This window comes from Rhea americana, unplaced genomic scaffold, assembly GCF_003343005.1.
Source record: "Rhea americana isolate MKP2758 unplaced genomic scaffold, rheAme1 scaffold_555, whole genome shotgun sequence".
Lineage (NCBI taxonomy): Eukaryota > Metazoa > Chordata > Aves > Rheiformes > Rheidae > Rhea > Rhea americana.
The window spans coordinates 60873-77508 of NW_028186707.1; the positions used below are offsets into that span (position 1 = coordinate 60873).

The following is a 16636-nucleotide window of genomic DNA, read 5'->3' on the forward strand; positions in this document are numbered from 1 at the left end:
GGGGCCGGGCGGGCGGGCGCGGCGGGCGGCCCCCAACCGGCACCCGCTCTTCCCGCAGTACAACTACCAGGCGGAGGTGGCGGAGAACCAGCCGGCGGGGACGGCGGTGGTGGCGGTGGCGGCGCAGGACCCCGACGGCGGCGAGGCGGGGCGGCTGGTGTACTCCATGGACGCGCTGATGAACAGCCGCTCGCGGGAGCTCTTCAGCATCGACCCGCGCGCCGGGCTCATCACCACCACCCAGGCGCTCGACCGCGAGAGCATGGAGCTCCACTACTTCCGCGTGACGGCCRCCGACCACGGGGCGCCCCGGCTCTCGGCCACCACCATGGTGGCCATCGCCGTGGCCGACCGCAACGACCACGACCCCGTCTTCGAGCAGAGCGAGTACCGGGAGACCATCCGGGAGAACGTGGAGGAAGGCTACCCCATCTTGCAGCTGCGGGCCACCGACGTGGACTCGCCGCCCAACGCCAACATCCGGTACCGCTTCGTCAACGAGCGGGCTGCCCACGCTGTCTTCGAGATCGACCCCCGCTCCGGTCTCATCACAACCAGCGGGCCGGTGGACCGGGAGAAGATGGAGAGGTATTCCTTGGTGGTGGAGGCCAATGACCAGGGCAGGGAGCCAGGGCCGCGGTCTGCCACCGTCAAGGTCTACATCACGGTCCTCGACGAGAACGACAACACCCCGCAGTTCAGCGAGAAGCGCTACATCGTCCAGGTGAGAGAGGACATACGGCCCCACACAGAAATCCTGCGCGTCACCGCCACAGACTTGGACAAGGACAACAACGCGTTGGTCCACTACAACATCATCAGCGGGAACAGCCGGGGCCAGTTCTCCATTGACAGCATCACCGGGGAGATACAGGTGGTGGCCCCACTGGATTTCGAGGTGGAGCGCGAGTACACCCTGAGGATCCGGGCTCAGGACGCRGGCCGTCCTCCCCTGTCCAACAACACTGGCATGGCCAGCATCCAGGTCGTGGACATCAACGACCATGCCCCCATCTTTGTCAGCACGCCTTTCCAAATCTCTGTCTTGGAGAATGCTCCTCTCGGCCACTCTGTCATCCACATCCAGGCTGTGGATGCGGACTACGGCGAGAACTCACGCCTGGAGTACAAATTGACGGGAGTTTCGGCCGACACTCCTTTTGTGGTGAACAGTGCCACAGGGTGGATCACGGTCAGCGGGCCTTTGGACCGGGAGCTGGTAGAGCACTATTTTTTTGGGGTAGAGGCTCGGGATCATGGCTCTCCATCTTTATCTGCCTCCGCCAGTGTCACCATCACTGTCATGGATGTCAACGACAACCGCCCTGAATTCACCCAGAAGGAGTATTTTATCCGCCTGAACGAGGATGCGGCTGTGGGGACCAGTGTCCTCAGCGTCACGGCGATTGATCGGGATGTGAATAGTGCTATCACCTACCAGATCACAGGAGGCAACACGCGGAACCGCTTCTCCATCAGCACGCAGGGTGGGGTGGGGCTCATCACTCTCTCCCTGCCGCTGGACTACAAGCAGGAAAGGCGCTATGTGCTCACTGTGACGGCCTCTGACCGCACCCTGCGGGACAACTGCCATGTTCACATCAACATCACTGATGCCAACACTCACAGACCCGTGTTCCAGAGTGCCCACTACTCTGTGAGCATCAATGAGGACCGGCCTGTGGGCAGCACTGTGGTGGTAATCAGTGCCACAGATGATGACGTGGGGGAAAACGCCCGCATCATATACTACCTCGAGGACAATGTCCCTCAGTTTCGCATTGATCCTGACTCTGGGGCCATCACTTTGCAGGCAGAATTGGACTATGAGGACCAGGTCACCTACACGTTGGCTATCACGGCCAAGGACAATGGGATCCCCCAGAAAGCAGACACCACTTATGTTGAAATCATGGTGAACGATGTGAATGACAATGCCCCCCAGTTCGTCAGTACTCACTACCAAGGCGTAATCTCTGAGGACGCACCTCCCTTCACCAGTGTTCTGCAGATCTCTGCCACCGACCGGGATGCCCACACCAACGGGCGAGTGCAGTACACTTTTCAGAACGGGGAGGATGGGGACGGAGACTTCACCATAGAGCCCACCTCTGGGATCATTCGCACTGTCCGCAGGCTGGACCGCGAGAACGTCCCTSTCTACGAGTTGACTGCCTATGCTGTGGACAGGGGCATCCCTCCTCAACGAACGCCTGTCCATATTCAGGTTACCATTCAGGATGTGAATGACAATGCACCCGTCTTCCCTGCAGAAGAGTTTGAGGTCTTGGTGAAGGAGAACAGTATTGTAGGCTCTGTTGTGGCCCAGATCACAGCAGTTGACCCGGATGAGGGACCCAATGCCCAGATCATGTACCAAATTGTGGAAGGCAATATCCCTGAGATATTCCAGATGGACATCTTTTCTGGGGAGCTCACAGCCTTGATAGACCTGGATTATGAGACAAAACCTGAGTACGTGATTGTAGTACAGGCCACCTCTGCCCCTTTGGTCAGCAGAGCCACAGTCCACATCAAGCTCATTGACCAAAATGACAACAGCCCTGTTCTCAAGAACTTCCAGATCTTGTTTAATAACTATGTGTCCAATAAATCCAACACCTTTCCCTCTGGGGTCATAGGGAAGGTCCCAGCTTATGACCCAGATGTGTCCGACCGCCTSTTCTACACCTTTGAACGGGGAAACGAGCTGCACTTGTTGATTGTAAATCAATCGAGTGGGGAGCTGAGGCTGAGCCGTAAACTGGACAACAATCGTCCACTCGTGGCCTCCATGCTGGTGACTGTCACAGGTAGGGTGCAACAATCTTAAAATACCTGCGCTCGCAGGACACCTTCTGGGGCCTTTGCATGGTTCCCCTCGGGGAGCCCCTTTGGCATCTTGGAGGGGGTTAGGGACTAGCAACAACATTTGGATTGGGAGATGCTTCAAATCAGGAAATACTGGMAGGTCTGGGAGTTAAAGAAGTGAAGGGTGTGATGTAGAAGAGCGTTTTACCGGGGGCTTGAGGTTGGTGGTTGTCTGTAAGAACAAAGCATCGTTATTCAGTTATGAGGATTGTCTGTAGCTGCTAGCGAGACACCTTAGGAGGTGCTGTCGCCGATGAAGCCGTGGTGCGTGCTGTAAGATCCTGGCCAGGAAAGCAGGCTGGCCCCGGGGTGGCTGAGCTAGCTGCTTCTCCTTTCTGCTGGTCCAGAGGTTGGTGTGCTGCTTTGCTCCCCATCCCTGGTGACGTCTCCCTGCCGGGACCAAGTGCCCACGACCCTGCTGGGGAGGGGAGGGATTGAACTGGGATGTGGAGAGAGCCCCTGTAAAAATACTCTTCTGCTGGAGGGTGTTGCTACCAGCGCATGGTTTGGATCCAAATTCTGGAGYGTGGTTATGGCAGCTATTGAGGGCTGTGTTTCCTGGTGTGGCTTCKAAAATTTTCTGAATCTAACTTAGTGTTACAGAAGGCAACTGAAACAAATCTTTAAGAGGTGCTTTAAGCTCTCACATTGTGTGTATCACTGGAGTATCCTAATGCAGATGCTAATAATTCCCTGAGCTGGTTTTGTAAGTCCCTTCCGATGAAGCCGAGGGCAGGGTAAAGATGGACCTAGGGACCTGTCTGTGAGCAGTGGGGTTTGGAGCTGGAGTTCCCAGCTGCCTGAGCTTTGCTTTCACTACAAGCCTTTCTTTGCTTGCGGAGGCATGTTCTGAAATGGAGGCATCCGTGCATCCCCCCGAACCAGAGTGACTTGGGTGGGGGGGAGGGTGAGAGCCCCTCTTTGCAAGTGCCAAGTACTGAATTACCAAGAGTGCTTGGGGCTGTACATGAATCATGGGTCTCCCCTGACCTCTGGCTGCCAGCTGACCTCCCTTTTCACCATCGCTTTTTCTCGGGCTTATCCAGGGAGGGGAAGGTTCCTCTCAAAAGATGGCGTGTGGGCTTTAAAGGAGGGTTGTTTGGAGCTGTCCAGCACAGGCAGCACTGCTCGGCGGTAGGCTCGGCTTCTTTGGGGGTTAGTCGGAACTGCGGGGCAGGCTGGCGTTGGGTGCAGATGCACACATACTGATTGCTGGAGGTGGGGGGTGGTTTTGACCTTTCCAGCTTCTGCTTGAGTGTGTTTATGCAAGCCCTGCCTCCTCGCGCACTTAACCCTGCACAAAGGCAGGAGAAAATCACGTCCTGAAGTCCTGCGTTGAGCTGCCTTACAGCAAGAGGGCCCTTGCAATTAGAGTGTCGTCATCTTCCAGTGGGAAAGGAGACTAGGAGAGGTGCGCCTGTGAGGGAGAGGAGAAGATGGAAAAGGAAGAGCTGTGCTGGGCAGAGGAGTGAGCACGGTGGAAAATACGCTTTTTGTTGGCTTTGATAGGAGCTGGGGAGGTGGAGATCAGRTTTGTTCTGTATTTATTTATTGTTAGAAGCCCCATCAGCCGCCCAGCTGCCAATCTTGTCTGCCCTCCTGTCATAGCTGTGCACAAGAAGAGGCTGGGGGGCAGTTTTGCAGAGCTGGTGGCCAGGAAATTCGAACCTGGTTGGCTGCATTGTTCGTCCAGTGTCAGCCTGCTCGGGAGCACGTTCCTTCTGCAGGAGCCTGGCAACAATAGCACGTACGTGGGGGACCGCAGGAGTCAGCATCTGAGACGCAGGGTAGTCCGGGGAGGGAGCAGCTTCCCTGCCTGCCTCTGGATTTTATTCTCCATTTGAAGCAAGCTGAGCCTGGAGCATAGATGGATCCTGCTAAATCACAGGGCAAGGGGCCTTTCTGATTCCCGTCTCTGCTTGACTGTGAGCTGTGTTTGTCCTCAGCTCAGGCTCATAGTGCCAGGGAAGACTTGAGCAGTGACAAACCAGTATGATTCCAGTGGGACTAACAGGCAGCAAAACTGGGCCCAGTTCCTTGTGGGCGCAGGAGCTCCTGTGTCTGCTAAAAATTGCTCTTGGCCACTGAGGATGCAAGCAGCGGGGTAGCAGGGCTGTGCCTGTGGTGAGCAGTGTGGTGTGAATTTGGTGTTTTRCATGAACCTGTCGTTGTGTAGGCTTGCAACCTTCCCAGACAGGCTTAAGAAGGCCAGACCATCAGGCTGGTTGTGAGGGCTGAGGCCCAGCAGTGCTTGGGCTGTGGTTGCTGTGCTACCCTTGTTCCCCTTGAGCTCTTTGTGTGCAGCCTTCCCCTAGGCCCAGAGCCCAAGGGTTTGTCCCTGGTGTTTGTACCTGCCCCATGCTGACCTGGGCTCCCCTTGGCTAGTAGGTGGTCTGATCTCCATAGGTAATAGYTAATTTGATCTCCGAATCTTGAAAGCTGACCCTGTTATCCAAGATGTGTCTCACTTTAAATCTCAGCCTGGCAGGTAAAACCCCTGGAGCACATCTGTCCCAACTCCTATGTCTGAACATGTCAGTTCCTTCTTTTCAAGTCAGGGAGGGGTCCCAGGGCTGCTTTTGCGCTTCAACTTGTTCATTTTGCTTCTCCTGAGAACCCTTATCTTGGGAGCTTCCTCCCCTATTAGGACAGTGGGAGGTGCTCACCACAGAGAAGGGTGGATTTTGGTTCTGGGTTAAGAAATGGCTTTGGAGTCTTCTTGATTATCATACTTTAGTCTCTTAGTTTTTAAAGTTGACAGGAGAGGGACGCTGACATTCTGTGCTCTTTGAGGGCAGCCTAATTTAATTCTGAGGTCTTCTCATCTGTCAGAGGATCCTCAAAKCCTCGAGAGATCTGTCAATGCCCTTTGAGAAATGGTGAGCAGCRTTCACCTCACCCATACCGGTGGTCTTGTTTTACTCTCTCCTCCTTTTATGTGTAGGCATTTTGTTACTCCTCAGCTCCAAATTTGAATGTCACCCATGTCTATGCCTGTGTCACCATCACTGTCCCTGTGGTGGCTGCTTGGGGTGTCAGTGGCCCTGCACTCTTCCCTTAGGTAGGCTTTGCTCTCTAATGCTGGCTCTGCTGTTCAGAAGAAGCTAGGCAGCAATCCACTGGAGCCCATTTCTGAGCTCCTAATCCCCCCAAGTGAAATGCAGAGACCCTGTCTTCACCTTGGGAGTCCTGCTGGTTTGTCCTTTGAGCCGAGCTGCCTTGTTTCTGTTCTCTGGGGCTTCTCCTAGAAGTGCAGTTCCCCTGGGCCCAGCCCAAGCCCCTTTGGGGAGGCCTGTGTTTGCTTTCCTGCTGGTCTAAGTGAAGGTCCCTCCAGAAACTTGTCATTATGTTTGCTTTTCCCCACCTGCACAGAAGGGTCTCTTGGCGATGCTTGGATATGTTGGGGAAATGACTGCTTGCTCTGTGGTCGGCAGAGGCAGTCACCAGGCTCGGCAGCTGGAACAGCCTTGAATCTCTGCTCGTGACTCTGGGGCTATTGAGATGGGAGCATTGGCCAGGGCTCTGCCTTGTGAGTCAGATCCTCTGGGAGTGTCCGGAGACAGGAGAGATGGGGAGTTGCCTCGGAAGACCCAGGAGACCATAGCACAGCCCACACTCAGCGGTGATTGCTGTCTCTCTTCCCACTGAGGGGACTCCAGTGCTGACCTGGGAGTTTTGCTCCGTTCCCAGGCAGTTGGTGCAGACTGTCCCCAGCCATCCCTGCTGTACAGGGACGCTCGGGTGGCTTTGAYCATGTAGCAGCGGATGCCCCAGGCCTGATCAGACTGGGAAGTGGTAGCTGGGGATCCYGGTCCCCATGTAATGGTTGTATGTGTGGAAAAGGACAGCGAGGCAGGCAGCTGGGTGTGACCAAGCAAGGAGGGGGTGGTGGGGAGAACTGGAGGGGTCTGGGACAACAGCCCTTCCCAGGCCACCTTGCCATCTTTCTCCCTGGGGAGCAGGGAGAGTCTGCAGCCCATCCTGCCCCCTGGGGAGGGCTTGCTTGGATCTCTTCYTTCTATAGCTATCCCTCTTGCTTTTAAAGGTGATAATTGTCAGTCTTGGAAGCGCAAACGTGATGACACAGTGCTGTTCAGCACCAGGGTTAGAGCCTCTTGTGTCCCTTCTCCCTTCTTTCGCTGTAGGCATGTATCCAAGACACCTTGCTCTGCTGCATGAATATTCACCAGGCACCAGCTCTCCAACCACAGGGTTTAATCAGAAAGGCTGAGCATTTGTGATTAAAATGCCTCCCAGGGGGGTCAGTGCCTCCAGTCAGCTTTGGGTTCTCTTTGGTGGGTTTTTTTTTTTTCATTTGCAGAGGGTCATTTTCTTAACCATCTGCTTCCCTATGCATGGCACCAATGGAGGAAGCAGCCCCGGGTGCAAAGCTTAGGATGGACAGCGGGTAATGGAGGAGCTTACGAGRTAGGGCCCTGGGGCTGGACCCTGTGCTGCCACAGGGCGCTGGCCTGCCCATGTGGAGGGGGTGGCTTCAGCTTGTGGCAGAGCCCCTTGTCTGGGGTGAGGAAGCTGTCTCACCTGAGCACTGAAAGGTGGCCCTGGCGTGAGACCCGTCTGACATGCCCTCATAGCGTGGGGGCAGCAGGCAGGGAGAGGGAGGGGAGTCTAGCACCCGCTGCTAGGATCCGCACCAGGGAGACCTTTGCTGACCAGCCTGGCTCCCCCTTGTGCAGCAGGGCATCTGGGAGAGGAGACATCCCCTCTGCATGACAGCCCTAGTAGCCCTGGGCCCACTGCGCGTCAGCAGCACCCTGTGCTTTTTGCACCTTTTGCTGCCAAGCGGAAGGCGTAAGCAGCTGTCGGACAGCAGCTGCGGCCCGTGGGGCAGGCCTGTCTCATCACTGCTCTCTCGCGCTCCAGGCCCATCAGTCGTGGGTTCGCACCTTGTTTCTACCTCCTTGATGCCACCGGAGGGGTTTTGGTTGCCTTTCTGCTGCACTCGTCCTCTTGCCCTGGCTCACGGCATGGAGCAGGGGAGTATAGCCTTGTCACGCCAGGCTTCCCAGGGAAAGGAGCATCGGGCTTTCCTGCCGTGGCCTAGGCAGTGCCATAGGTGTGGACCTTGCAGCCCACCCTATTCTCAGGCCACAGCCTCCTTGCTCCTCAGAGGCTTTGCTGGCCTCCAGCATGTCCCAGAGCTCAGCATCACATTAGCGGAGGCCTAATAACGGCCATAAATCAGACRGACATCTGCCTGCCTATTGATTGGTGCTGAGCAGCCCTCAGAGGGAGCAAGAGCTGCTCCCCTGGGCCTTGCTTCTGCTTCCAGATGAAACCATTTGCCGGAGCTGAGAGAGTGGGAGGCAGTCGAGATCCGACTGAGCCTTGTGCTTGCCTGGGCCAGACGAGCACGCTGCGAGGGACGGACAAAGGCTAGTTGTTAACCTCTGCTCGCTCTGTCCTGCGCCCTCCGGTTCAGAGCAAACAGATTGCCATTTGGGAGGAGGTTTCTCACCTTGCTTGCACACGAGGTTGAAGCAGTTTGATTTCAAAGGGAAGCAACCCCCCCCTTCCTTGAGGAGATTAGCTCCTGGGTGRCTGTATGGCACCTCAGCTTTCCCCGGTGGCCCCAGCCCTATGCGAGCCTTATCTCCAGAGCTCCAGCACCGACGTGGAGGCTTGTGCTTTTGCTGGAATTCACAGGGTCSCTGGAAAGCTTTCACCCTCTGAAGGGGGGGGGAAGAAAGGAAACATTTCAATCTTTAAATCCTCCTGCACTGCAAACTTCAAACGGGGCTGAGGGAAATCAAAAGACATTACAGCATGGCGGGCACGGGGAGAGAGGAACAATACAGGCCGCTTTGCATGCGAGACTGGGAGCTGTGGGATGGGCAGGGGGATAGAAGGTTGGTGTTTAAACCCGCCAGCCTTCGTCTCCTTATATTCAGGAAACTGGGGCTCACGGGGCGGCCAGGAAGCCTGCTGTTGCCTGTGCCATATTGCCTTGTGTTGCGTGAGACGGAGGAGTGCTGTGAAGTGACTGGGCTGAGTTTGCCAAACTTGTTCCACGTGTGACCTCAGCACAGCCTAGCCATGGCTGCCTGGTGGTGACAGCCTAGTCTGTCTTCTCCATGTGGCCTGGTAGCAGTGCTCGATTTGCTGCAGACAACAAGCGGGCGTCCAGGTTACATCTGTGTGCAGGACTGACCATGGTTTCCTAGGGAAATCAGGAGTGTGGTCATGCCTGGCTTTCTGTCTCCCTCTCATGTTGGCTGGTGTTGGCCACGTTTGCARCAAGGTTTGACTCTCAAAGATAGCGAGTTCCCGTGGGTTTCTGGGAGCTGGATAGGTTGGATGAGGAAGCAGGTCCAAAACTGCATTGCTGCTAGAGCAGCTGCTGCACTGGGAGCAAGGTGGTCGTCTGTCCTGGCTGGCACTCCGGTGCCTGGCCAACCTGCGTGCCTACAGCACGACTGCCTCTCGTCCAGCCGGGAGCTCGGGGACGGGGGGCTGAGGGTTGGTGTGGGGGCACAGGGGGAGACCGGACGTAGCACAAGACTGGGCGCACAAGGCGGTGCTGTGTTTCAGCAGCCCTCGTGCCCAGGGGGTGACACCTCAGAAGCAGCTGCCTTTTGTGGCAGCACGGGGGACACAAGCAAAGGGGTACCGAGGTCATGGGTGTTTGGCAAAGCACTGTGGCCATGAGACTGCGCGAAGCACAGCTAGTCACCGGGAGCAGCTCTGAGTCAGGAGGCAACGCCTGGGGCTTGCAGCAGGCCCAACTGCTGGCTGTCACTAGCCAGGTGGCTTTGCACAGACTGCCCTCCTTCCCTGGGGCTCATCGCTGTGGCTACTGGTGGCTTCATAGGGTCTGGTCTCTTGAGTATGGGGCATGCTGGCACTTTGGTGGGCTTAAAATTTTGRGGGGAAACTGCTGCTAACAGCCAAAATCCTGGAAGCGGACAGGCAGGCAAGTTGGCAAGCGGTGTGTGTGCGTGTGCGCACCCACRTGTTTGTGCCTCGAAGACATGGTGCAAGATCGCAAGAGAGAGGGAGTTTGTTTCCAAGGAAAATAAAGATTAAAGAGAATTAAACAAACATGGAGATGGGTCGAGGGAGGAAGAGATGGAGAGCAGATGGTGTGAAGGGAGGAAGGAGGGAGACAGGCACAAAAGCTGTGGAGACCCTGGGGGAGAGAAGAAAGAAAAGGCAGGAAGAGAGCACAGGAAAGGCAGCACGGGGGAGGCAGACAGGGGCGGTCGGGACACCGCAGGGAAGTAAAACACCCCAGGCCTTGGCATCGGCTCCTGTGTTTGCTCAGCCTCCTGCTGGGCCTCCCTTCTGCCCATTTCTTTCCAGCATCTTTGTTCATGGGAGCTCAGTTTGCTGCCTAGATCTAGAAYGGGGAAAACCTGAGAGTTATTTTAGTAGAGAGCTGGAAGCATGGGAGAGCTCACCCTTGAGCCCAGCGAGGTGAGGGCAGRTGGCAGTCTGCTACCCTCCCCGTACCGTGGCTCCAAGCTGCAGCTGCCCTAGCCAAGGGCTCGGGCTTTTCGGGGTGCACTGGTCTGGGAGGTCCTGCCCCGGGATGGGAGGGAGGAGGATCTCCAAGCAAGACCTGCGGCATGTCCCTGTTCCCTCCTGCAGATGGGATCCACAGCGTGACAGCCCAATGCGTCCTGCGGGTGATCATCATCACAGAGGAGATGTTGGCCAACAGCATCACAGTGCGACTGGAGAACATGTGGCAGGAGCGCTTCCTCTCCCCACTGCTGGCCACATTCCTGGAAGGGGTGGCCACTGTGCTTGCAACGCCCAAGGAGGACGTCTTCATCTTCAACATCCAGAATGACACGGACGTGGGCGGCACAGTGCTCAACGTTAGCTTCTCGGCCCTGGCGCCGCGGGGTGGGCACTACTTCAGCTCAGAGGAGCTGCAGGAGCAGCTGTACATGAAGCGCATGGCACTGACAGGTGCCTCCATGCTAGAGGTGCTGCCCTTCGACGACAACGTCTGTCTGCGGGAGCCCTGCCAGAACTACATGAAGTGCATCTCCGTCCTCAAGTTCGACAGCTCGGCCCCCTTCATCACCTCCCCCTCCACCCTCTTCCGGCCCATCCACCCCATCACCGGTCTGCGGTGCCGCTGCCCTCAGGGCTTCACGGGGGACTACTGTGAAACGGAGATCAACCTCTGCTACTCTAATCCCTGCCTCAATGGTGGGGTCTGCACCCGCAAGGAGGGAGGTTACACGTGCGTCTGCCGCCAGCCCTTCAGCGGTGAGTGCCGTGGCTGGGGCACGGGTGGGAGCCCCCTGGGTGAGCTGGTCTCCTGGGCTTGGTGTCTGTCCCARGCAGCTTCTGCGTCGGGGTGGGCAGGAACTGCTAGGTCAGGTACTTCGCACAGGACTGGATTGGTGAGATGTGGCCTGYCTTGGAGCTCGGGGCGGGTCACGCCGTGGCAGGCGCTCTCGCCAGCTCGGCTGTGGGTGACGGGGCCCCTCGCTGCCTGCCAGGCTGTGTTTCCATGATGCTGGATRCCCAGGGCTGAGGTTGCTATAGAAATGTGACTTGTAAGTAGGTGTCACGGAGGACTCTTGGGGACCCTGGCTGCCACTTCCCCACCAGGACAGCTTTGTCCATGGAGCAGGAAGACAAAGCTGTGCCCAGACTGGGGTAAATGAGACCAGGGGCAAAGCTGTCGTAGGGAGCTGGGGGTGCCGAGGCAGAAATGCCTGATCTTAGCTCTCCCAACAACTCTGGTCTTGCTCAGCAAGGGCTGGTGCTCTTGGAGTCCTTACGTTTAACTGTGGCAAACCCACCATTTGGGAGGGGGAGCCTGGGTGCAGCTGCCCCACGAGGGAGGGTCTGATGYGGGCAAGCGCAGGCCAGCTGTGGGTGAACTCCTGCAGGAGAAAGCCTGTCTCTTCTTGCCCCAAGGCCCCRTCAGGCTGTGGACACCTGTGCCTGGCTACTGTCAGCCAGGGGTGAGGGAAGGTGGCCYGTGCCTATGGGGGGCGAGGCGGGGGGAGCAGCCCTGCCGTGCTCTCCCCACCAGCRGGCACCGCGCGAGGCAGGGAAGCGTGGCAGCAGATGGCTGCGGTGGAGCCGCTTTCCTGTCGTGGCTCCTGGTGAGATAAGCAGAGTCAGTGGTAATTAACCCCCGGCATTTGAAGCGTGAACAGCCATTAGCAGAAGGGTTAATGAGCTCGTTTCCCTGTCACTTCATGCTGTCTCTGCATCCTCCCCACGTGCCACCGAGCAAGTAATGGGAGCAGGATYGCAGCTGGGCGATTCTCTGCACGCTTTGGGGATGGCACTGGAAAAGAGCCCGGCTGGCCTTCCTGAGCTGTGCTGCCATCCGGATAGCCACGGAGATCAGCCCGTCCGGAGGCGTTTTGCACGGGGGGAGCCAATCCCAGGTCCTCCTTCCCTCTCCACCCTGCCTGTGGCTGGCTACTGTCAACCAGGGGTGACTCTGCCCAGCCCTGCTGTGACCAGGACTCTCCTGTCCTCTTCTCGCATCGTCCTGGTCCAAACTTGGCTCTTCTACTGGAGTTAAGGTCCCCTCCAGCCTATGTGCTAGGGCCTCTCGTTTTGCTCCCCCACCAGGCGAGAACTGTGAGGTGGACAGCCGCTCGGGGCGCTGCACGCCTGGCGTGTGCCGCAACGGGGGCACCTGCACCAACGGCACCGACGGGGGCTTCCGCTGCCAGTGCCCGGCGGGCGGCTTTGAGGCWCCGCTCTGCGAGGTGTCCACGCGCTCCTTCCCACCGCGCTCCTTCGTAATGTTCCGGGGTCTGCGCCAGCGCTTCCACCTCACCCTTGCCCTCTCGTGAGTGCTCTCCCTCTGCCGCGTCTCGTCTCGTCCCTGTGCCGCGATGCTACCCTGCACCATTTGCGCTGGTGCATGCTGTGGGAGTACCTGCTCCTGGTTGCACACGCTGCTCCTCTCGCCCCAGGTTTAGCACACTGGAGCCCAGTGGCCTTCTGCTCTACAACGGGCGCCTGAATGAGAGGCACGACTTCCTGGCGGTGGAGATCATCGAGGGGCAGCTCCAGCTGAAATACTCCACAGGTAGGCTTAGCCCTTCGCGTTACGGGATATGTGCCGTGGGAGCTGGGGAAGGCTCTGAGCCAGCCGAGCTTGGTGCTGGCCTTGAGCRATGGTGGGGGAGATGTGGTTGGGAGAGGGGTGTGTGTGTGTGTCAGGGGTTGGCACAGAGGGTGTGTGTCTATGTGATGATATATGTGTRTATCTGTGGTGCATGTGTCTAAGGACCTTCTTTAGGCCTGGGAATGTAAGTGCAAATGCAGCAGGGGGGGCTGCACGTACGAGCTGGGACCAAGCAGGACGCTAGGATGCTGGGGAGAAAGCTTGCCCAGGCTCAGTGTCCATACCTGTGGGTGGGTGTCCCTGTGCCCGCGAACATGCACAAGCAGGGCTGAGCGCAGAGGGAAATAATCTGTTCTCACATTGGTGTTGCTGCTCAGGTTGTCTGTGGCACCCAGCCCGTGCTGCTCCCGCGGACTGAGCCAACAGCCGTGAGCACGTGCTGCCTTTGCCACTTCGCTTGTCTTCTCGGGACAGAGAGGAGCTGGTGGTGGCTGTGCCTCTGCCTTCCTGCCCCGTTCTGCGTCACTGGGAGCTTTGTTTCCTGCCTTGCCCTGAGCCAGTCAGGAGACAAAGACTCTGTTGGGAGGGTGTTCCTTATCCCTTCAGCCCGAGCCCCACTGCACCGTGCCCCTGCTGTTCGTAGGATCAGTAAGGTTGGAAGGGACCTCTGGAGATCATCTAGTCCAACCTCCCTGCTCAGCAGGGTCACCTAGAGCAGGTTAGACAGGGTTGCATCCAGGCAGGCCTTGAAGATCTCCAGAGAAGGAGACTCCACAACTTCCTGGGAAACCTGTGCCAGTGCTCTGTCACTCTCAGTGAAGAAATTCCCCCTCACGTTCAGGTGTAACTTCCTGTGCTTCAGTTTCTGCCCATTGCCTCTTGTCCTGTCGCATGGGGCAACTGAAAAGAGTTTGTCTCCGTCCTCTTGACACCCTCCCTTCAGGTACTTGTACACTGATCTTGATAAGATCCCCCCTCAGTCTTCTCTTCCCCAGGCTGAAGAGGCCCAGCTCTCGCAGCCGTTCCTCGTAGGGCAGGTGCTCCAGCCCTCTGATNACCGTGCCCCTGCTGTTCGTAGGATCAGTAAGGTTGGAAGGGACCTCTGGAGATCATCTAGTCGAACCTCCCCCCTCAGCAGGGTCACCTAGAGCAGGTTAGACAGGGTTGCATCCAGGCAGGCCTTGAAGATGTCCAGAGAAGGAGACTCCACAACTTCCTGGGCAACCTGTGCCAGCGCTCCGTCACTCTCAGTGAAGAAATTCCCTCTCACGTTCAGGCGGAACTTCCTGTGGTTCAGTTTCTGCCCGTTGCCTCTTGTCCTGTCACATGGGGCAACTGAAAAGAGTTTGTCTCCGTCCCCTTGACACCCTCCCTTCAGGTACTTGTCCACATTGATAAGATCCTCCCTCAGGCTTCTCTTCCCCAGGCTGAAGAGGCCCAGCTCTCGCAGCCGTTCCTCGTAGGGCAGGTGCTCCAGCCCTCTGATCATCTTCGTAGCCCTACGCTGGACCCTCTCCAGTAGCTCTGTGTCTCTCTTGTTCTGGGGAGCCCAGAACTGGACACAGTACTTGAGATGAAGCCTCACTAGGGCTGAGTAGAGGGGGCAGGATCACCTCCCTCGACCTGCTGGCAACAGTCTTCCTAATGCACCCCAGGAAAGTTCCCACTGCTGCCATCCTGAAGGGCGTCAGGATGAGCTGCTGGGGGAGCTGGGCCCTCATGCTAATGCCTGGGGTTTCCCTCCTGCCCTGGGGGACAGTGTTGCTCTCCTCTTCCTGTACGCAGTGCCATGTGGCCATCCTGTCACTGCCATGGGTCTGCTGAGCTTCTCAGGATTTGGCCCAGCAGTGAGTAGGTGGCTGGGAAGATTATATATAAGGGAGATTTCTCTTCCAAGGCCTCTGCTGGAAAAATAGCAAGCTGGAAGGCAGTGCCAGGTGGGTGACTGATGACAGGGATGTCCCCTGCACTGATACTGAGCTCTCGTCTGTCAACCGGAGGGAAGGAGTTTGACAGCATTCAACTGATGGCTCAGTGGGAGCGAACAAAGCCTCTTTCTGCTGATAAATTGAGGGGGTTTATGCAGGAAAGGACTGAGATGTTGAGGCATGGAGAAACTGTCCCTGAGTTGGAGTGAGGGGGCTCTGCAGGGTCAAGTGCTGGCATGGGGCCAGAGACATGATGCCAGGCACTCCAGATGGTAGCCAGAAAAGTGCAAGGAATTCAACCTGGACTGAAGCAGCTGTCCTGGCGCCCTGGGGCCTGCTCGCTGCCATCCCAGGACTGCGATTTTCCTCCTGCCCTGTTCCTTGCACAATGCCACGTCAGGCAGGGACAGTATGCCAAGCTTGAATCCCTTCTGCATCCTTGTGCGAGGCTGTTTGCAGTGTGGCGTGCTTGTAAGAGGGGGCAACACATCCAGAGGGCTGCCTGGCTTGCTTCAGCGTTTAATCCCTGTCCCTGCAGGAGAGTCGAGCACAGTGGTGAGCCCGTACCTGCCCGGCGGTGTGAGCGATGGGCAGTGGCACACGCTACAGCTCCACTACTACAACAAGGTACGTGTGCCCCTGCCTGTCCCCGCATGCRCGTGGGTCTCTCCCCGTGGGGCCTTTTGCTTTGTGTGGTGCTGCGGCTGGAGGCTTTTCCCCAGCTCTGCCTCATGGRGTAGGCAGAGCCTGTTATCTGGCCCGAACAGTGGGTGCGGCAGGGGACATGGCTGGACAGAGAGAGGAATTAGTCCTGAAGATCGTGTTTGGAGGCTGCAGCAATGTGCTCTGTGCCGTGTCCTCAGCAGTGTCCGTCTCCAGCCCTGTTTGCTCTGCTTAGCTGGAGACTTCTCGTGGGGTTCGCTTGTGTGTGTGGCACTGGAGTGGTGCCTGGGCCGTAGCCCCGTTCCTGCTGTTGTGTGAGGCTGGCTGGTGGGGGAACGTGTGCCTCTAATGCCTGACATTTGGTTTCAGCCCAAGGTCAGTGCCCTGGGGGTGGTGCAGGGCCCCTCCAAGGACAAGGTGGCTATCCTGACAGTGGACGAATGCGACGCCTCGGTGGCCCTGCAGTTTGGCAGCGAGATTGGGAACTACTCCTGTGCTGCGGAGGGTGTGCAGTCCAGCTCGAAGAAGTGAGTTCCTCAGGGATCTGCTGGGCACAGCTGGGAGGGGGAGAGGAGCAGGACGCCTGGGTCCCCAGTGGAGTCAATCCATCACGTCTGGCAGAGCTGTAGTTCCAGGTCCTTGGCTGCATGTGCCTGCCCCTGGCGAGATGTCCCCTTCCAGCCTCTCAAAGAGCAGAGCTGGCTGGGCAGTCTGAGACCACTGTGGATCTTACGCCCCTGGGCTTCTCTCCTTGCAGGTCCCTGGACCTCACAGGCCCCTTGCTCCTTGGAGGGGTCCCAAATCTGCCTGAAAACTTCCCTGTCACTCACCGTGACTTTGTGGGATGCATGAGAGACTTGTACATCGACAGCAAACGCATTGACCTGGCCTCCTACATTGCCAACAACGGAACTGCTGCAGGTATCTCTGCTGGCCCCTGCCCTGCGATTTCCCCCTCCTGCTCACCCTGCAGCGCTGCCGGGCTGTAAGAGTGACATGGCAGTATGACCAGAGCTGAGCAGGTTCCCATCGGAGGGGGGCTGTGGATCCCCCTAAATCAGCCAGGGCTCCCCCCCACCAAGCTGGTGTCCTG

At 57.6% G+C, this 16636-nt stretch overlaps 1 protein-coding gene across 2 annotated transcripts in view; it reads left to right on the forward strand.

The window, feature by feature from the left end:
* The first annotated feature begins 9 nt into the window (after nucleotides 1-9).
* Nucleotides 10-16636, forward strand: part of CELSR3 (cadherin EGF LAG seven-pass G-type receptor 3) — a 36795-nt gene continuing 20168 nt past the window's right edge. The window contains exons 1-7 of one of the 2 annotated variants that reach the window (XM_085318844.1): nucleotides 10-2813; nucleotides 10483-11115; nucleotides 12448-12670; nucleotides 12798-12913; nucleotides 15419-15507; nucleotides 15913-16070; nucleotides 16301-16464. In XM_085318844.1, the coding sequence (XP_085174970.1) occupies nucleotides 167-2813; nucleotides 10483-11115; nucleotides 12448-12670; nucleotides 12798-12913; nucleotides 15419-15507; nucleotides 15913-16070; nucleotides 16301-16464 (4030 nt within the window). In that variant the 5' untranslated portion in view covers nucleotides 10-166. The remainder of the gene's footprint in view (nucleotides 2814-10482; nucleotides 11116-12447; nucleotides 12671-12797; nucleotides 12914-15418; nucleotides 15508-15912; nucleotides 16071-16300; nucleotides 16465-16636) is intronic. The other variant, XM_085318845.1, reaches the window with a different exon arrangement.